Source organism: Camelina sativa, chromosome 13 (genome assembly GCF_000633955.1).
Source record: "Camelina sativa cultivar DH55 chromosome 13, Cs, whole genome shotgun sequence".
In the NCBI taxonomy this organism is placed as follows: domain Eukaryota; kingdom Viridiplantae; phylum Streptophyta; class Magnoliopsida; order Brassicales; family Brassicaceae; genus Camelina; species Camelina sativa.
The window spans coordinates 19,812,936-19,827,053 of record NC_025697.1 but is presented as its reverse complement, the minus strand read 5'-3'; the positions used below and the strand labels follow the sequence as shown (position 1 = coordinate 19,827,053).

At 33.8% G+C, this 14,118-nt stretch overlaps 3 protein-coding genes and 1 long non-coding RNA gene across 4 annotated transcripts; all 4 read left to right on the top strand.

Moving 5' to 3' along the window:
- On the top strand, positions 4,896-7,566 carry LOC104737203 (PGR5-like protein 1B, chloroplastic). The gene is made up of 11 exons (XM_010457311.2): positions 4,896-5,237; positions 5,535-5,647; positions 5,804-5,900; positions 5,994-6,094; positions 6,176-6,232; positions 6,372-6,448; positions 6,552-6,603; positions 6,703-6,813; positions 6,929-7,026; positions 7,109-7,192; positions 7,289-7,566. The coding sequence occupies exons 1-10, from the start codon at positions 5,054-5,056 to the stop codon at positions 7,176-7,178; spliced, it is 960 nt and encodes a 319-aa protein (XP_010455613.1). The 5' UTR covers positions 4,896-5,053; the 3' UTR covers positions 7,179-7,192; positions 7,289-7,566.
- LOC104737201 lies at positions 8,351-8,829 on the top strand. Its single transcript, XR_759706.2, has 2 exons — positions 8,351-8,435; positions 8,533-8,829. It is a non-coding gene; the product is annotated as an uncharacterized LOC104737201 (long non-coding RNA).
- On the top strand, positions 9,697-10,949 carry LOC104737202. The gene has a single exon (XM_010457310.1). It carries the CDS (start codon positions 9,812-9,814, stop codon positions 10,796-10,798), a length of 987 nt encoding a protein of 328 aa, XP_010455612.1. The 5' UTR covers positions 9,697-9,811; the 3' UTR covers positions 10,799-10,949.
- LOC109128386 lies at positions 12,243-13,333 on the top strand. The gene is made up of 3 exons (XM_019234599.1): positions 12,243-12,274; positions 12,361-12,526; positions 12,605-13,333. Exons 1-3 carry the CDS (start codon positions 12,243-12,245, stop codon positions 13,331-13,333), a joined length of 927 nt encoding a protein of 308 aa, XP_019090144.1.

The following is a 14,118-nucleotide window of genomic DNA, read 5'->3' as shown; positions in this document are numbered from 1 at the left end:
TTTGAATTTTTTTTTTTTTTTTTTTTGTTTCTTCTTCTTTCGATTTGGCTCTGATTATGGTAAGGGTTACGCGTAGGTGAGGAAAGATGTAAATCGAACGGACAGGATGAGATGAGTGATTAATCTAACGGTACAAGATTTGGCTGTTTAAGGGTTAAGTAAACCGCTGGTGTAAAGTATTAGCAAAGATAAATGGGCTCAAAATTAGTGAAAAGGGCCAATTTCAAATAACATTAACGACGAGGCCTTCTTCAATATAAGGCCTCAACGATTGAGTCTCAGATACGACCAAATCTTTCACTATATAGGTGTTAAATACGAATAGAGTACACACAATCGATTTGATATTTAAATATACATTAGTAGTAAACAGAATAACACACTGATTTAATTCACTAAAATTTCAAATTTTTAATACGATTATATTTTTAATATATTAATCAAATTCTTTTTGGTGCCTAAAATTTTAAAATCTATGAAAGCTTAAAAAATCCAATCAACAATGGTTCATATCGAAACAGGGATAGTATTGTATGTATATAATTCAGTCCACTACAAATTTAATTCTCTACTGATTATTATATTTTAGAATCCAAAAAACTAAAATAGTAACATTAGGGGTTTTACTGTGGAGTTGGTCAAATTTATCCCAGATTTTATTTCACGCATAAAAGTTTTCATGAAGTTTATGTGGAGTTGATTGTTAGAGATTATGTTCGAGGAACATTGTTTCCAAGACATATTCGGTTATAATTTTTTTTCCTAATAGTTGAATAAATTGCGAAGAGACTTTTGTTTCCTTGTGCTTCACTAATTCCTCACAAAAAAACATTTATGTTGAGTATGTATTGAAGGCTTGATTTTAAATAAATTCATGGCAAATTGATTTTACAGAATTTTAATTGAATACAACAGCTTTGGATGAAGTTTCTTAAACTCAAAATATCAATGTTAGTATGTGTATTCTTATGATCGTTAATGTTAATTTGCCGATAGAAGTGGTTCACATTACTTAATTGTTGTGATGTTTTTGTACATTTTAAAGTTAAAAAATTATTTAACATATTGCCGGTGATTCTGGCGCTTTGACATATTTGTTGGACTAAAAAACATAATTTTTCCACATCAATCCACATTATTCCAGAAAATCCTTAGCACTGATGAGATTTGGGTTGCTAAATTACTAGATATAAAAGTCACCTTACAAATAATTAATGCACCAAGTCGTAGCCTTTCATCATCTTTTAGTTTGGATTCTGACAGCCTTATCAAGTATATCACATCAATTCACAAAAAAATCTACAATCCTTCCAAGATTAACCACTCAAAAAATATAACTATAACACTAAAAAAATCCCAACGGCCCAATATAGGTATAAAAAGGGACAAACACAATTTGCCCTAAAAAAAAGTCACACTATATAAACCGTTTGCTTCACGAAAATGAACATTTTCCACTGCTTTCCGTCTCCGTCAGTTGTCGTCGTCGTGCTTCTAACATCCTCTCTCCGTCTCCGTCCGTCGTTTTCGTCTTGCTGGTCTGTTTCTTTTAGGTTTTTATAGAGATTAGAGTACTGTTCTTAAAGATTTTTTTTAGTGGTATTTCAAAATGCTTCTTCCCTATAAGCAGTTGCCACAAAGTGATTTAATTTCAACATGTTTGTTTATTTAGGAGAAATGCTTCTTTCCTATAAGCGGTTGCCACAAAGTGATTTAATTTCAACTCTATTAATGAATGTCGAGATCCTTGATTATGAGATCTCCCTTTTAAGTGGGAAGAATGATGTTTCGGTAGCATTAAATATGCTTAAGAAAAGTAAGTCCTACTTTTCTTCTCGACTTTTTATCTTTCCTCTATTTATTTGTTTAGATCTTTAAATGTGATTGTTTTTTTTGGACAGAGAGGGCTCGGTTCCACCACCGCCTTGCAGTGGAAGAGACCTTTCTTGCAGGGAAAGAAGATGCCTCTCTTACAGATCTTGCAGAGAAGGAAGATGCTGCAAGAGAGAAGGAACTGCAAAAGTATTTTGCAGAGAAGGAAGCTGCTCTTGCAGAGAAGATAAATGCTCTTGTTGGGAAGGAAGATGCTCATGTTTGGAAGATGAAGAGGGGGTCTCTGAATGTAGGGAGATGGTCTCAAGCGTGCACCGATATTTATAATGAAGTGCTAGCGAGCCTTCCTTTTGATCAGCGCACACCTCTTCCTATTTGGTATGCAATGTAGGTCACTGGGCGTCTTCCATTTAATGTAAGTGAGCAACAAGTTAAGAGTCACCAGAAAAATCACAATAAAAAAAAGTGAGTTTGAAAGTGTTTGAACGATATGATATGTAATTAAAAGGCTAATGCGCCAATTAGTCGGTTTTAAGAATTTTTTGTAATAGGCTAATTTATGCATTAATTAAAATCTCTTGGTCTTTGTATCACACTTATTAAATTAGTTACATAATTGGTAAAACTACATCAGTGAGGCTATGTCCTAATTCTTCTTACTTATCTACAACCACTTCTTATGTAGGCTGATTTTTATATCATCATAAAGACAATCCACAACTTCTCTATTATCATGAGATTATCTATAAATAAACCTCAAAATCAACGTTTAAACTACCAAAAGATAAACAAAAAGATATGGGGAAAAAAACTTAAAAATACCCCATCTAATTTTTATTTGGAAGTTTAATACCTCATATTTTTAAATTGAAATAAAAATACTTCGCTTAAATATTTTTGGACTAAAAATACCTTATTTTTGTAATATTGGTAGATTCATACCCACGATTTAACATCCGTTAACTAGCATGACGGAGTCATGTAACAGTGAAAGTTAACCTCGTTACACTATTCCGTCACGTCTTTTTAGGGATGTTAAATCGTGGGTATGAATCTACTAATATTATAAAGATAAAGTATTTTTAGTCCAACAATATTTAACCGAAGTATTTTTATTCCAATTTAAAAATATGAAGTATTAAACTTCCAAATAAAAATTAGACGGGGTATTTTTAAGTTTTTTTTCCCAAAAGATATGGGCTGTACACAAAAAGTATCTATGTTTTGAGTCATAGTTTTTTTTACCTTTCATTTCAATTTTCTGCCTAATCGTTTTTAGAAATTTGGTGCATAGAGTTTTTTTTGTTAACAAATAATCTCTACATATTATAATACAAGAGTATTTTGTTGGAAAATTACCATAGTTGAATCTTTTTTCAAACTAGCAAAGATTAGATAAATATTTATTTGATATAAATGAACATTTTTTATTTGAGTTTTATAAATTATAAAATTAATGTTTTAGGAATAAGAAAAAAAACTCAAATCAAAATATATTAGGAACCGATGAAGAATTATGGGGTTTGTGCAAAATAATCCTCTAATTGTGCCATCTATTTCAGCCTTGCCTTTCATCTCCCATTAATGGAGATTAATCAGGCTAAGTCAAAATATATACACAATATGCAATATAATCCTTATAAGCAGATTCTAAACATTTCTAAAAGTACAGATATTAAAATTTTAAATTTTGAAATGTAGATTTGAACTCCTCATCATCGGCTTCAATTTGATATATATATATATATATACATATATAATATGTTTAAAAATTAACGGTGATTGAAAACATATTATTTTGTGTTTAATTCTATACTTTGCAGGATTTTCTTGTATTTTTGGGAGTTGGACAATGAAATAAATTATTAGCAAAAAAATATAAATGAAATTTCAGTTAATCAAGAACGGTAGTATATTCATTTTTATATATATTTTGTAATATAAAAATCAATTAATATTAATTTCTTGAAAATATTTTGTTTATCCTTATATATAACAAAAAAATTCATAAATTCTCTTATATAATACGATTTAGGTGGAATCAGTTAAACCAACTAGGCATGACCACGGTTATATTTTTAACCATCGGTTAAAATTATAATTTTTCTGTAACCCCAACATTAACCATTATGGTTATTTGATTTATGATACGGTTAATATCGAAAAGGAACTCATATATTAATCTAATTATTAAAGAATTAAAATATGATGTATCAAAACAATATTTATTTGATGATATGAAATTTATTCGATGATGTAGTTCAAATATTTTTAGTGAACTATCATGAATTTTGTTTTAAATAAACAAACTTATGAATAATTAAATTAGTGTTCATAACTACATAATGATCGAGTCATTGGCATTACACATTCCAAACAATACTAAAAAAATGTTTTGAAAGTTAGATTTGAGTTTTTTGTCACGAAAAGGTTCAATTTGATAAATTATTTATTAAATTTTTATAAACTTTTACAGTGATAAAATCAGTTACTTTGCGTATTATTGTATATGTATAGTAGTAGACTAGTAGTCAATCAAATGTGTATGTCTGAAAAGAAAAACTTTGGATATGTATTTGCTGACGTGGAACTCTTAATCGCCACACGATCCTGCTTCTCTTATCTCCTTTCTAATTCTCCCTCCAAAGTCCAAACACGTTGAAATGAAACAAAACGGATTTAATTGTATCCTACCTTTATCCACTTTAATTCTATATACTCCTCGAAAAAACGAAACTACTCTCTAACAATTTTTAAACAAAAATCAAACATTCTAAATGTACTAATTGTACCGTTAAATAAAGATCAATTTGTATCAGTTATAATACCCTAGTTGTATCTTGTATAATGAGATTCGAACCCTGAACATATATAGCGCATGTAATTTGCAACCACTAAACTATTGTGTTTTTTGTTGAACACTTATTACTTTTAACTTTTAATTTTGTTGAACACTTATTACTTTTAACTTTTAACAACCTTCTATAATATTATCTTTTTACTATTCAGGAGTTTTTGAAAAATTGTTTCGATGGATAGGAGATACTGACATTTTGGTCCGAAACAAAACACACACAAATTAAAAAAAACCAGAAGGAACTTAAAACTCCAAAACATCAATATCTCAATTCTCAACCACACAAAAGCTCAACCTTCTTCTTCCCAGAAACAACAACGATCTCGCTCAGATCATTTTTTTCTCAGAAGAATTAAAAAAAAAATGAGCAGTAAGATGATGGCCTTTACTCTATCAATCCCTAGATTTTCTTCGATTTCTCGCAAACCCATCAACACTTGTTCTCCTTCGAGGACACACTCTGTTCCTCACTTCAGCCATGCACGATCGATTTCTCTCAGACGAAGACTTCTCTTATTGCCCCTTCAAGCTTCCACCGATCAATCAGGTTCGATTGTCACTTTTAAGTTAAAGTTTCGATTTTTATCTGGATTCCCTTACTGTAAATCTCAAAGATTTCTCTTTTAATTTGAGATCTTTGTGATGCGTCTGTTCTTGTTTCTGAGAAAAAATTGAACCTTTTGAGATTTTTTTGTAAGGCCTCTTAACGGATCAACACTTGTTGTGATGCCTCTGAATTCTGATCTTGTTTGGGAACATAATTGGTGTGGAAAAAAGTTGAGATTTTTGGTCTTTTATGCTCTAATCAACTAAAAGATTGGTCCTTTATGAGACTTGTCTTCAGGTCAGGTTGGTGGGGAAGAAGTTGATAGCAAGATTTTACCTTACTGTAGCATCAACAAGAATGAGAAGAGAACCATCGGCGAACTGGAACAAGAGTTTCTCCAAGCGATGCAAGTAACAACACCAAATAATAAAAGTTTATTTATTTATTTTGTGTTACCTAAATTATGAAAGAGAAGTTTTCAAAGTCTGAGGATTGTGTTTTTTTTTTTTTTTTTTTTTTTTTTTTTTTTTTTTTTTTTNTTTTTATGTTTCTTATATCTTTTGCAGTCGTTTTATTACGAAGGCAAGGCGATTATGTCTAACGAAGAGTTTGATAACCTTAAAGAAGAGTTAATGTGGGAAGGAAGCAGTGTTGTCATGCTAAGTAATGAAACACTATAGTTTTTTTTTTTTTTTTTTTGATCCAGTCGCCTATAAATACTTGATTCTTGATCGAGTTTTTATCTATGTACTGCAGGTTCTGATGAACAAAGATTCCTTGAAGCTTCAATGGCTTATGTCTCTGGAAATCCAATCTTGAGTGATGAAGAATACGATAAGCTCAAAATGAAACTAAAGGTTTCAAATCTCTTTATACTTAACAAATACTATTTCTTGTTACATGTGTAAACTGGATGAGCATTATGATTGTTTCTGTAGATGGATGGAAGTGAAATTGTGTGCGAGGGTCCAAGGTGCAGTCTTCGTAGTAAAAAGGTAAACACTTTTAGGACAGTATAATTGTTCTGATAGCCCATTTATTCTTTAGACATTTACAGTACATAACATTAGATTCATTGTTTGGGACATACTTTTGAGATTTTATAGACTTGTGAGACCTCCTTGATTTATGCAGGTTTACAGTGATCTTGCCATTGATTACTTCAAAATGTTCTTACTGAATGTACCAGCAACTGTTGTTGCTTTGGGACTGTGAGTACCGATTCGATTATGTTCCTCTCTCAACTTTCTAATCACATGATCTCAGCTTTTGTTAGTTGATTTAACATTGCTGTTTTCTTTGATCGTTCTCCAGATTTTTCTTCCTTGATGATGTTACGGGTTTTGAAATCACATACCTGCTCGAGGTAAAACTTCTTTAGATTCTTCTTTTATGGTTTGGAGAATATAATACGCGTAACATTTCCAATTTTTCTTGCACCATTATCTAAATTCTTCTTTTGCAGCTTCCGGAACCGTTCAGTTTCATTTTCACATGGTTTGCTGCGGTGCCTGCAATTGTATATCTGGCGCTATCACTCACCAAACTGATCATCAAAGACTTCTTGATCTTGAAGGTAAAACATCAATTATCATCTCAGATTAAGTTCTTGAACTGCAAACCAAGTTATATGACTTGGAGATGATTATTATGAAACGTTTATAATTTTTCTTGGAACCTATCTTTCACAGGGCCCTTGTCCAAACTGTGGAACAGAGAATGTATCTTTCTTTGGAACAATACTTTCCATCTCCAACGATGGTAACACCAACAATGTCAAGTGCTCTGGGTAAGTGCCTCAGCTTTAGACTCGAATCTATCACAAAAAGTTCTATCACGTATCTTAAAATGTTTAGATTGTTTTGGTTTAGCTGTGGAACGGAGATGATCTATGACTCAGGTTCTCGTTTGATCACATTACCAGAAGGTGGCAAAGCTTAATCCTATGAGCCAAGGTTTAATCCTCATCTTAACTCTAATATTCTGCAAACCATTCTTGATACAATCGAAATTTCAAGATTAAGTTTTTCTTCTTTTTTTTTTTTTGACAGGGAAATGTATGTAAAATTGATAAACTAACAGATGAAGAAGGTGGAGAAATTAAAGAAGAAGAAGAAAAACAAAAGACTTTGTTTGTGTGCTTTTTGGTGTAATCTTCAGATCTTTTCTTGTAGTTGTCATTGACTTATACTGTGTTTGTAAGTAATGTGAGGCGCAATCAAAGAAAAACATCGTATAGTTACTTCTTTGAGAAACTTTGCTCTCATTAGAAAACCAGGAAAAAAAGAACCACCTTGGTTAATTTTGAAAATAATACTTTTATTTCATTTTTTTTGTTTGTTATAGTTTTGATTATATGTGTTCCATAATCTTGCATTGAAAAATTATATTTGTTAATCCATGTGAAACTGTAGTGTCAATATGGTCCAAGGCTTTTCTCTAGAACTTTGTGATTTCTAGAACTTTTGTGATTTCTCTTCCATCGAATTTCTCTAGAACTTTGTGATTTCTAGAGCTTTTGAAATAGTCCAATTTCTATCTTCTTAATAAGAAAAAGGTGCAATGATGACCATCATCGTCCTCTTCCCATGCCCTCTTCATCATCATTCACCCATTTCTTTTTCTCACCATTAGACCTAGNTGGTGCAACAATTGGAGAGTTTCACTTAGGTCCGGGCTTGACGGTGCAGCCATGTGTTGAGAGAGTGATGCTGGTGAGACAGAACTTGGGTTTTAACTGGTCTTCTTATCTTTACTTAACCGGTTATAACTTAACCGGTTACAATTTCCAGCTCGTGTCTCCGGTTCTCGGTTTATTGGCTTACAATTCTAACCCGGACGGTGTGGCTATGAACCCTTATGAGATTAACGTAATGGGAACGGAGCAGAACCCTATTTTGATCAAATTCTTGAGCAGCAAGGCAAGCGGTGACCCTAAACCTAACACGAAACAGAACTCATCTCTATTGTGTGCTTGCTTCACAAGTAACGGTAACATAACGTTTAGAGAGCAAGTTTCAGCCTACGTTTGCTTGGGGACAACACAAGGCCACTACGCCCTCGTGGTTAGAGCTCAAGAAAGTGGTGGTGGTGCAGTGGTAACGCCACCGTCNGCTGTGGAACGGAGATGATCTATGACTCAGGTTCTCGTTTGATCACATTACCAGAAGGTGGCAAAGCTTAAACCTATGAGCCAAGGTTTAATCCTCATCTTAACTCTAATTTCCTGATCAAACCATTCTTGATCCAATCGAAAGTTCAAGATTAAGTTTTTCTTCTTTTTTTTTTCTGACAGGGAAATGTATGTAAAATTGATATACTAACAGATGAAGAGGTGAAGAAATTAAAGAAGAAGAAGAAGAAAAGCAAAAGACTTTGTTTGTGTGCTTTTTGGTATAATCTTCAGATCTTTTCTTGTAGTTGTCATTGACTTATACTGTGTCGGTAAGTAATGTGAGGCGCAATCAAAGAAAAACATCGTATGGTTACTTCTTTGAGAAACTTTGCTCTCATTAGAAAACCAGGAAAAATAGCACCACCTTGGTTGATTTTGAAATAATACTTTTATTTCATTTTTTGTTTGTTTGTTATAGTTTTGATTATATGTGTGTTCCATAATCTTGCATTGAAAAATTATATTTGTTAATCCATGTAAAACTGTAGTGTCAACATGGTCCAAGGCTTTTCTCTAGAACTTTGTGATTTCTATTAATAAGATGAATTCAATATGTTTCCTTTTGAAATAGTCCAATTTCTATCTTCTTAATAAGAAAAAGGTGCAATGATGACCATCATCGTCCTCTTCCCATGCCCTCTTCATCATCATTCACCCATTTCTTTTTCTCACCATTAGACCTAGCTTCCACATGCGTTCATATAGAGATCTAATCCACTACTTGACCATTTTTTTCCCAAAAGATTCACTGAATTAGGATGTAATTATTGTCATTTGTCATTTTTTTTCATCTACATTACTAGACCGGGTTGTATCATTCTATCCGGATTTTAATAGAATAAATTATTGCATCATTGCGATTTAAAATGTTGAAAGAAAGAACCTTATCATATTGTCGAATTGGATATAAAAGTGTCTTCTTGTTGTTTGCTTACAACTAGGTTTTGATGGAAAAAATAACATTTTTAGTAAAAACATTACTGGATATTCCTTAGGGCCATTACAGTAAAGACTTTTCTAGAAGAGTGTGGGGGCATGAAAAGCACTTGTTAATGTATTATTACATGGTAAAAGAATATAATCAAAACTTTAAAAAATAGTAAATAAATAAATTAGATAGAAGCAATGATCTTACAAGACTACAAAGTGTAAAGTAATGTCACGAGGCTAGAAAACAAGTAGGATAGTATAGTAAGCATTATAAAACATCAGTCATGCTTATTGATTATTATGTTTAATAAAGATACATAGTATATACTGTACACTGATCATGTATGTCCCCCATACACATGCCAACAAAGTTAAACATACTCAATCTATTTCTCTCCTTCCTCATCACTTCTCTCTTCAAAGCCTTAACAACTTGATTCATCTTATAGAATCTTTGGATCCTCCTCACATGGGCTCTATACCATTCATCTTCATGATCATCTTTCTTTTTCATTTACAGAGATCCAAATCTCAGACGATTGAATCAACACATCTCCTTGATCTTATGATCAGAGATTACACTATCAGAAACTTCAACATACATTTCAAGACTGGCACGATTCAGAAAATTCATCTTCCTTCGAATTTCTCCTCCATTGATATCGCCACGGCTAGGTTTAGATGCGGCAGTTTGAGAAGACATGGTGCAACAATTGGAGAGTTTCACTTAGGTCCGGGCTTGACGGTGCAGCCATGTGTTGAGAGAGTGATGCTGGTGAGACAGAACTTGGGTTTTAACTGGTCTTCTTATCTTTACTTAACCGGTTATAACTTAACCGGTTACAATTTCCAGCTCGTGTCTCCGGTTCTCGGTTTATTGGCTTACAATTCTAACCCGGACGGTGTGGCTATGAACCCTTATGAGATTAACGTAATGGGAACGGAGCAGAACCCTATTTTGATCAAATTCTTGAGCAGCAAGGCAAGCCGTGACCCTAAACCTAACACGAAACAGAACTCATCTCTATTGTGTGCTTGCTTCACAAGTAACGGTAACATAACGTTTAGAGAGCAAGTTTCAGCCTACGTTTGCTTGGGGACAACACAAGGCCACTACGCCCTCGTGGTTAGAGCTCAAGAAAGTGGTGGTGGTGCAGTGGTAACGCCACCGTCGTCTCCGGCAGTAAATGAAGGTGGCGGAGGGAGATTGAGCCGGTGGAAAGTGGCGGTTGGGTGTGTGATTGGGTCAATAATTGGAGCGTTTCTGTTAGGGTTGTTGGTGGTGGCGATGGTAGTGAAAGGGAAGAAGAAAGCGATGAGAGAGGAGATGGAGAGGAGAGCTTATGAAGAAGAAGCACTTCAGGTTTCAATGGTGGGTCATGTTAGAGCTAATCCTAATGCTTCGAGAACAAGAACGGTTCCAAGATTTGATAATACTAGGTATACTAACAAGTAACAACAAACTTAATTAGGTAGATCGTCGATCCTTCTTGATATGATGTTTTCCAATTGTAATGCTAATTGAACTTGTTTTTTTCTTTTCTTTTCTTTTTTTTCTATTTACGTTGGATTGTATAATTTGTAAGATCTTCATTATTTAGGAGACATGATATGTGGAATTAATTAACTGTTTACAAAATGAGTTATTGTTTTAAGCTGTTTTGGGCTACATGGTTTACTCTTTTTGTAATTAAACAAAACGTATAGACATATCCGCATGTGCTCTTTTTTGGCTATCAACGTCAACATGTACATGCAACTCCCACTACAAAAAAACTATACATTCATAACATATTATGATAGCATTATTTAAAAGTGCTATGTCCGAAAAATTCAAGATTTTGGTTTTTATTGATAACATTATACTAAGGCTAAGATATGAAAATGATATCAAAAAGACTAAAATCGGGACATTTTGGTATTGGAGGGAAATTTTCATTAAGCGGTACATTTTTCCTTTTTTCGAAACGCTTATGTAATTTTTTTCCATTGACATAACATAACACTTATGTTTTTTTTTCCTCGTTCGTGTCGCTTAGTGTTTTTCTCTCTTCCCTCATCTCTTTCCACTGATATCTCCGACGATAACACTGAAGCAATTAATCCTCTTTGACATCAGTTCGTCTTCGTCGAAACAATAAACCATCTCGCTGGCCATAAGTTCATCCTTACATTCCCCATATCAGCTCGATTTCATTTTGCGAGGTAAGGTTTTGTCTTTATAGTGTTAGTTCTGTTATTTATTTTGCCGTCGACGGCGAGATTTAGGGTTAGGTTCTTTAGATTTGCTGTTTGTTTCAATTTTCTTCAGATTTAGGGTTGTGTATCAATTTTGTTCTGAGATTTAGGATTATGTGGTTTAGAGTTGTGGTGTGTAACAATTTTTTTCTGACTATGCTTTAGATTTGCTGTTTATCTTATTTTCTTTTGAGATTTGGATTTGATTTAGCTTCTTATATGTTCTCTTATACTTCACTTGGCTTTGATTTAGCTTCATTTCGCTTTGTCTATGAAGCTTTATTTTTTATTCAGGAATGTGTACTTGTTTTGATATTGTTTTCTCATTATTGGTGACAGGTTATATCCTTCTAACAAGCTAGACATTTTTCTCAATAGAACTTACAACAGGTAAGTTCTATCTTTCCAGTTTTGAGGTGTTATGTATGGTGGAGTTATTACATTGCTGTGGTTTCAGTTTTGTATTGAGTTTTATTTGGTGGAGATATGACATTGACATGGTTTCAGCTGTTTATGTATCTGTTTATGCTTGATGTGTTTTTTATTTGGATTGCAATGACTGTTGTAGCTTCTTTCTCGTAGTGTAATTGGTAAGAGAATTAGTTAGTGTTGTCACGGTATGACATGTTACTCTAACGGTTTTAATTAAGGTGAATCATATAATGCTGGACAAGGAATGGGTGCATCTTTGCAGGTATATCGATGTTAATTTATACAGTTCTGGTTGTTCGCTGGGTTTTGGGGTATTTAATAAATGTTTTGCTTGTCATTCATTTGTAGACTTGATCCTGCTTATGAGAGAGGTGCATGGAATTTTGTTCGGGCTGTGGGTGAAGATAATGATGACAATCAGTTGATAATTTGCCCTTGCAAAGATTGTTGTAATGAAGATCGTCACTTAGGGGTTGATGTTGTTGATCATCTAGTAACCAGGGGTATGGATGAGGTCTACAAGTGTCGTAAGGATTGATACCATAACGAAGAAGTTTACTCAGTTTTTGAATGTGATAGCAAAGTAAATCAGTGTAATGAAGAGATTGCTAGGTTGTATAGAGCTGCTGAGTATTTAGATAAGGAGTTGGCTGGGTTGGATGAGTTCTCTGAAATTGCAGAGGGAGAGGAAAAGAAAGAAGATGCGTTCCTGGCAAAGTTAGCAGACGCAGAAACACCTTTATATCAAAAATGTGCAAACCATAGTAAGCTATCAGCGATTGTCTCATTATTTCGACTTAAGACACAAAATGGGTGGTCTGACAGGAGCTTCAATGAGCTACTTGAGACACTGCCAGAGATGTTACCTGATGACAACGTGCTACATACATCATTGTACGATGTGAAGAAATTTTTGAAGTCTTTTGATATTGGTTATCAAATGATACATGCTTGTATCAATGATTGCTGCCTATTCAGAAAGAAGTTGAAGAAGCTTGATAGGTGTCCACATTGCAATGCTTCAAGGTGGAAGGTTAACAAGGAAACTGGTGAAGTAAAGAAAGGTGTCCCACAGAAAGTTTTAAGATACATTCCAATAATTCTAAGGTTGAAAAGGATGTTTAGGTCTGAGGAAATGGCCAAAACCTTAAGGTGGCATTCTACTAACAAGAGCAAGGATGGGAAACTCAGACACCCTGTAGACTCTGTCACTTGGGATCAAATGAGTGAAAAATATCCTCTATTTGCTGCTGAGGAAAGGAACATGCGGCTTGGGTTATCCACAGATGGGTTTAATCCGTTTAACATGAAGAATAGTTAGTATAGCTGTTGGCCTGTCTTGTTGGTAAACTACAATCTGCCTCCACACCTATGTATGAAGAAGGAGAATATTATGCTCACATTGCTCATTCCTGGTCCACATCAGCATGGTAACATTATTGACGTCTATTTAGAACCCCTTATAGAGGATCTAAACTATTTGTGGAACAAAGGAGAGCCAACATATGATGCATTTAGTAGATCTGTGTTTACGCTAAAAGCAATGCTTCTGTGGACCATTAGTGATTTTCCTGCCTATGGGAATCTTGCTGGATGCAAAGTGAAGGGAAAAATGGGTTGTCCCTTGTGCGGTAAACACATAGATAGTATGTGGTTTAAGTTTGGCAGGAAGCATGTTTATATGTGTCATGGAGAGGGTCTTCCACCAGCACATAGGTATCGGGTTAAAAAGGCTTGGTTTGATGGACACGTAGAACATGGGAGAAAGTCTAGGATTTTATCTGGTCAAGATATTTCTCATATTTTGAGAAACTACAAAAATAGTTTCGGGAGTTTTAAAGAATCTGCGAGAAAGAGAAAAAGAACTCCATGTGTTGAAGAAGAACATGACAATGAGGGTTTATCTAGTGATTCTGAGGAAGAGGAAGACGAGGATGTAGACGAAGAAGAGTTGTCCAGATGGAAGAAAATGTCAATATTCTTCAATCTACTGTATTGGGAGGTATGTTATTTGCATCCTATTATATTAAGTAATTTTCAGAATCAATTTAAAGTAATTTTCTAAAGTATTGGTTTTTGATTGAATTGTTTTTATAATTCAGGAAC

What these genes read in the sequence shown, in the direction of transcription:
- LOC104737203 (XM_010457311.2), top strand. Translation starts at nt 5,054, where the DNA reads ATGAGCAGTAAGATGATGGCCTTTACTCTATCAATCCCTAGATTTTCT. An exon ending in AAGACTTCTTGATCTTGAAG is followed by an intron (nt 6,814 to 6,928) that starts GTAAAACATCAA and finishes TATCTTTCACAG; the next exon opens with GGCCCTTGTCCAAACTGTGG. An exon ending in AACAATGTCAAGTGCTCTGG is followed by an intron (nt 7,027 to 7,108) that starts GTAAGTGCCTCA and finishes GTTTTGGTTTAG; the next exon opens with CTGTGGAACGGAGATGATCT.
- LOC104737202 (XM_010457310.1), top strand. Translation starts at nt 9,812, where the DNA reads ATGGGCTCTATACCATTCATCTTCATGATCATCTTTCTTTTTCATTTA.
- LOC109128386 (XM_019234599.1), top strand. Translation starts at nt 12,243, where the DNA reads ATGCTGGACAAGGAATGGGTGCATCTTTGCAG. An exon ending in GAATGGGTGCATCTTTGCAG is followed by an intron (nt 12,275 to 12,360) that starts GTATATCGATGT and finishes ATTCATTTGTAG; the next exon opens with ACTTGATCCTGCTTATGAGA. An exon ending in TAACCAGGGGTATGGATGAG is followed by an intron (nt 12,527 to 12,604) that starts GTCTACAAGTGT and finishes AAAGTAAATCAG; the next exon opens with TGTAATGAAGAGATTGCTAG.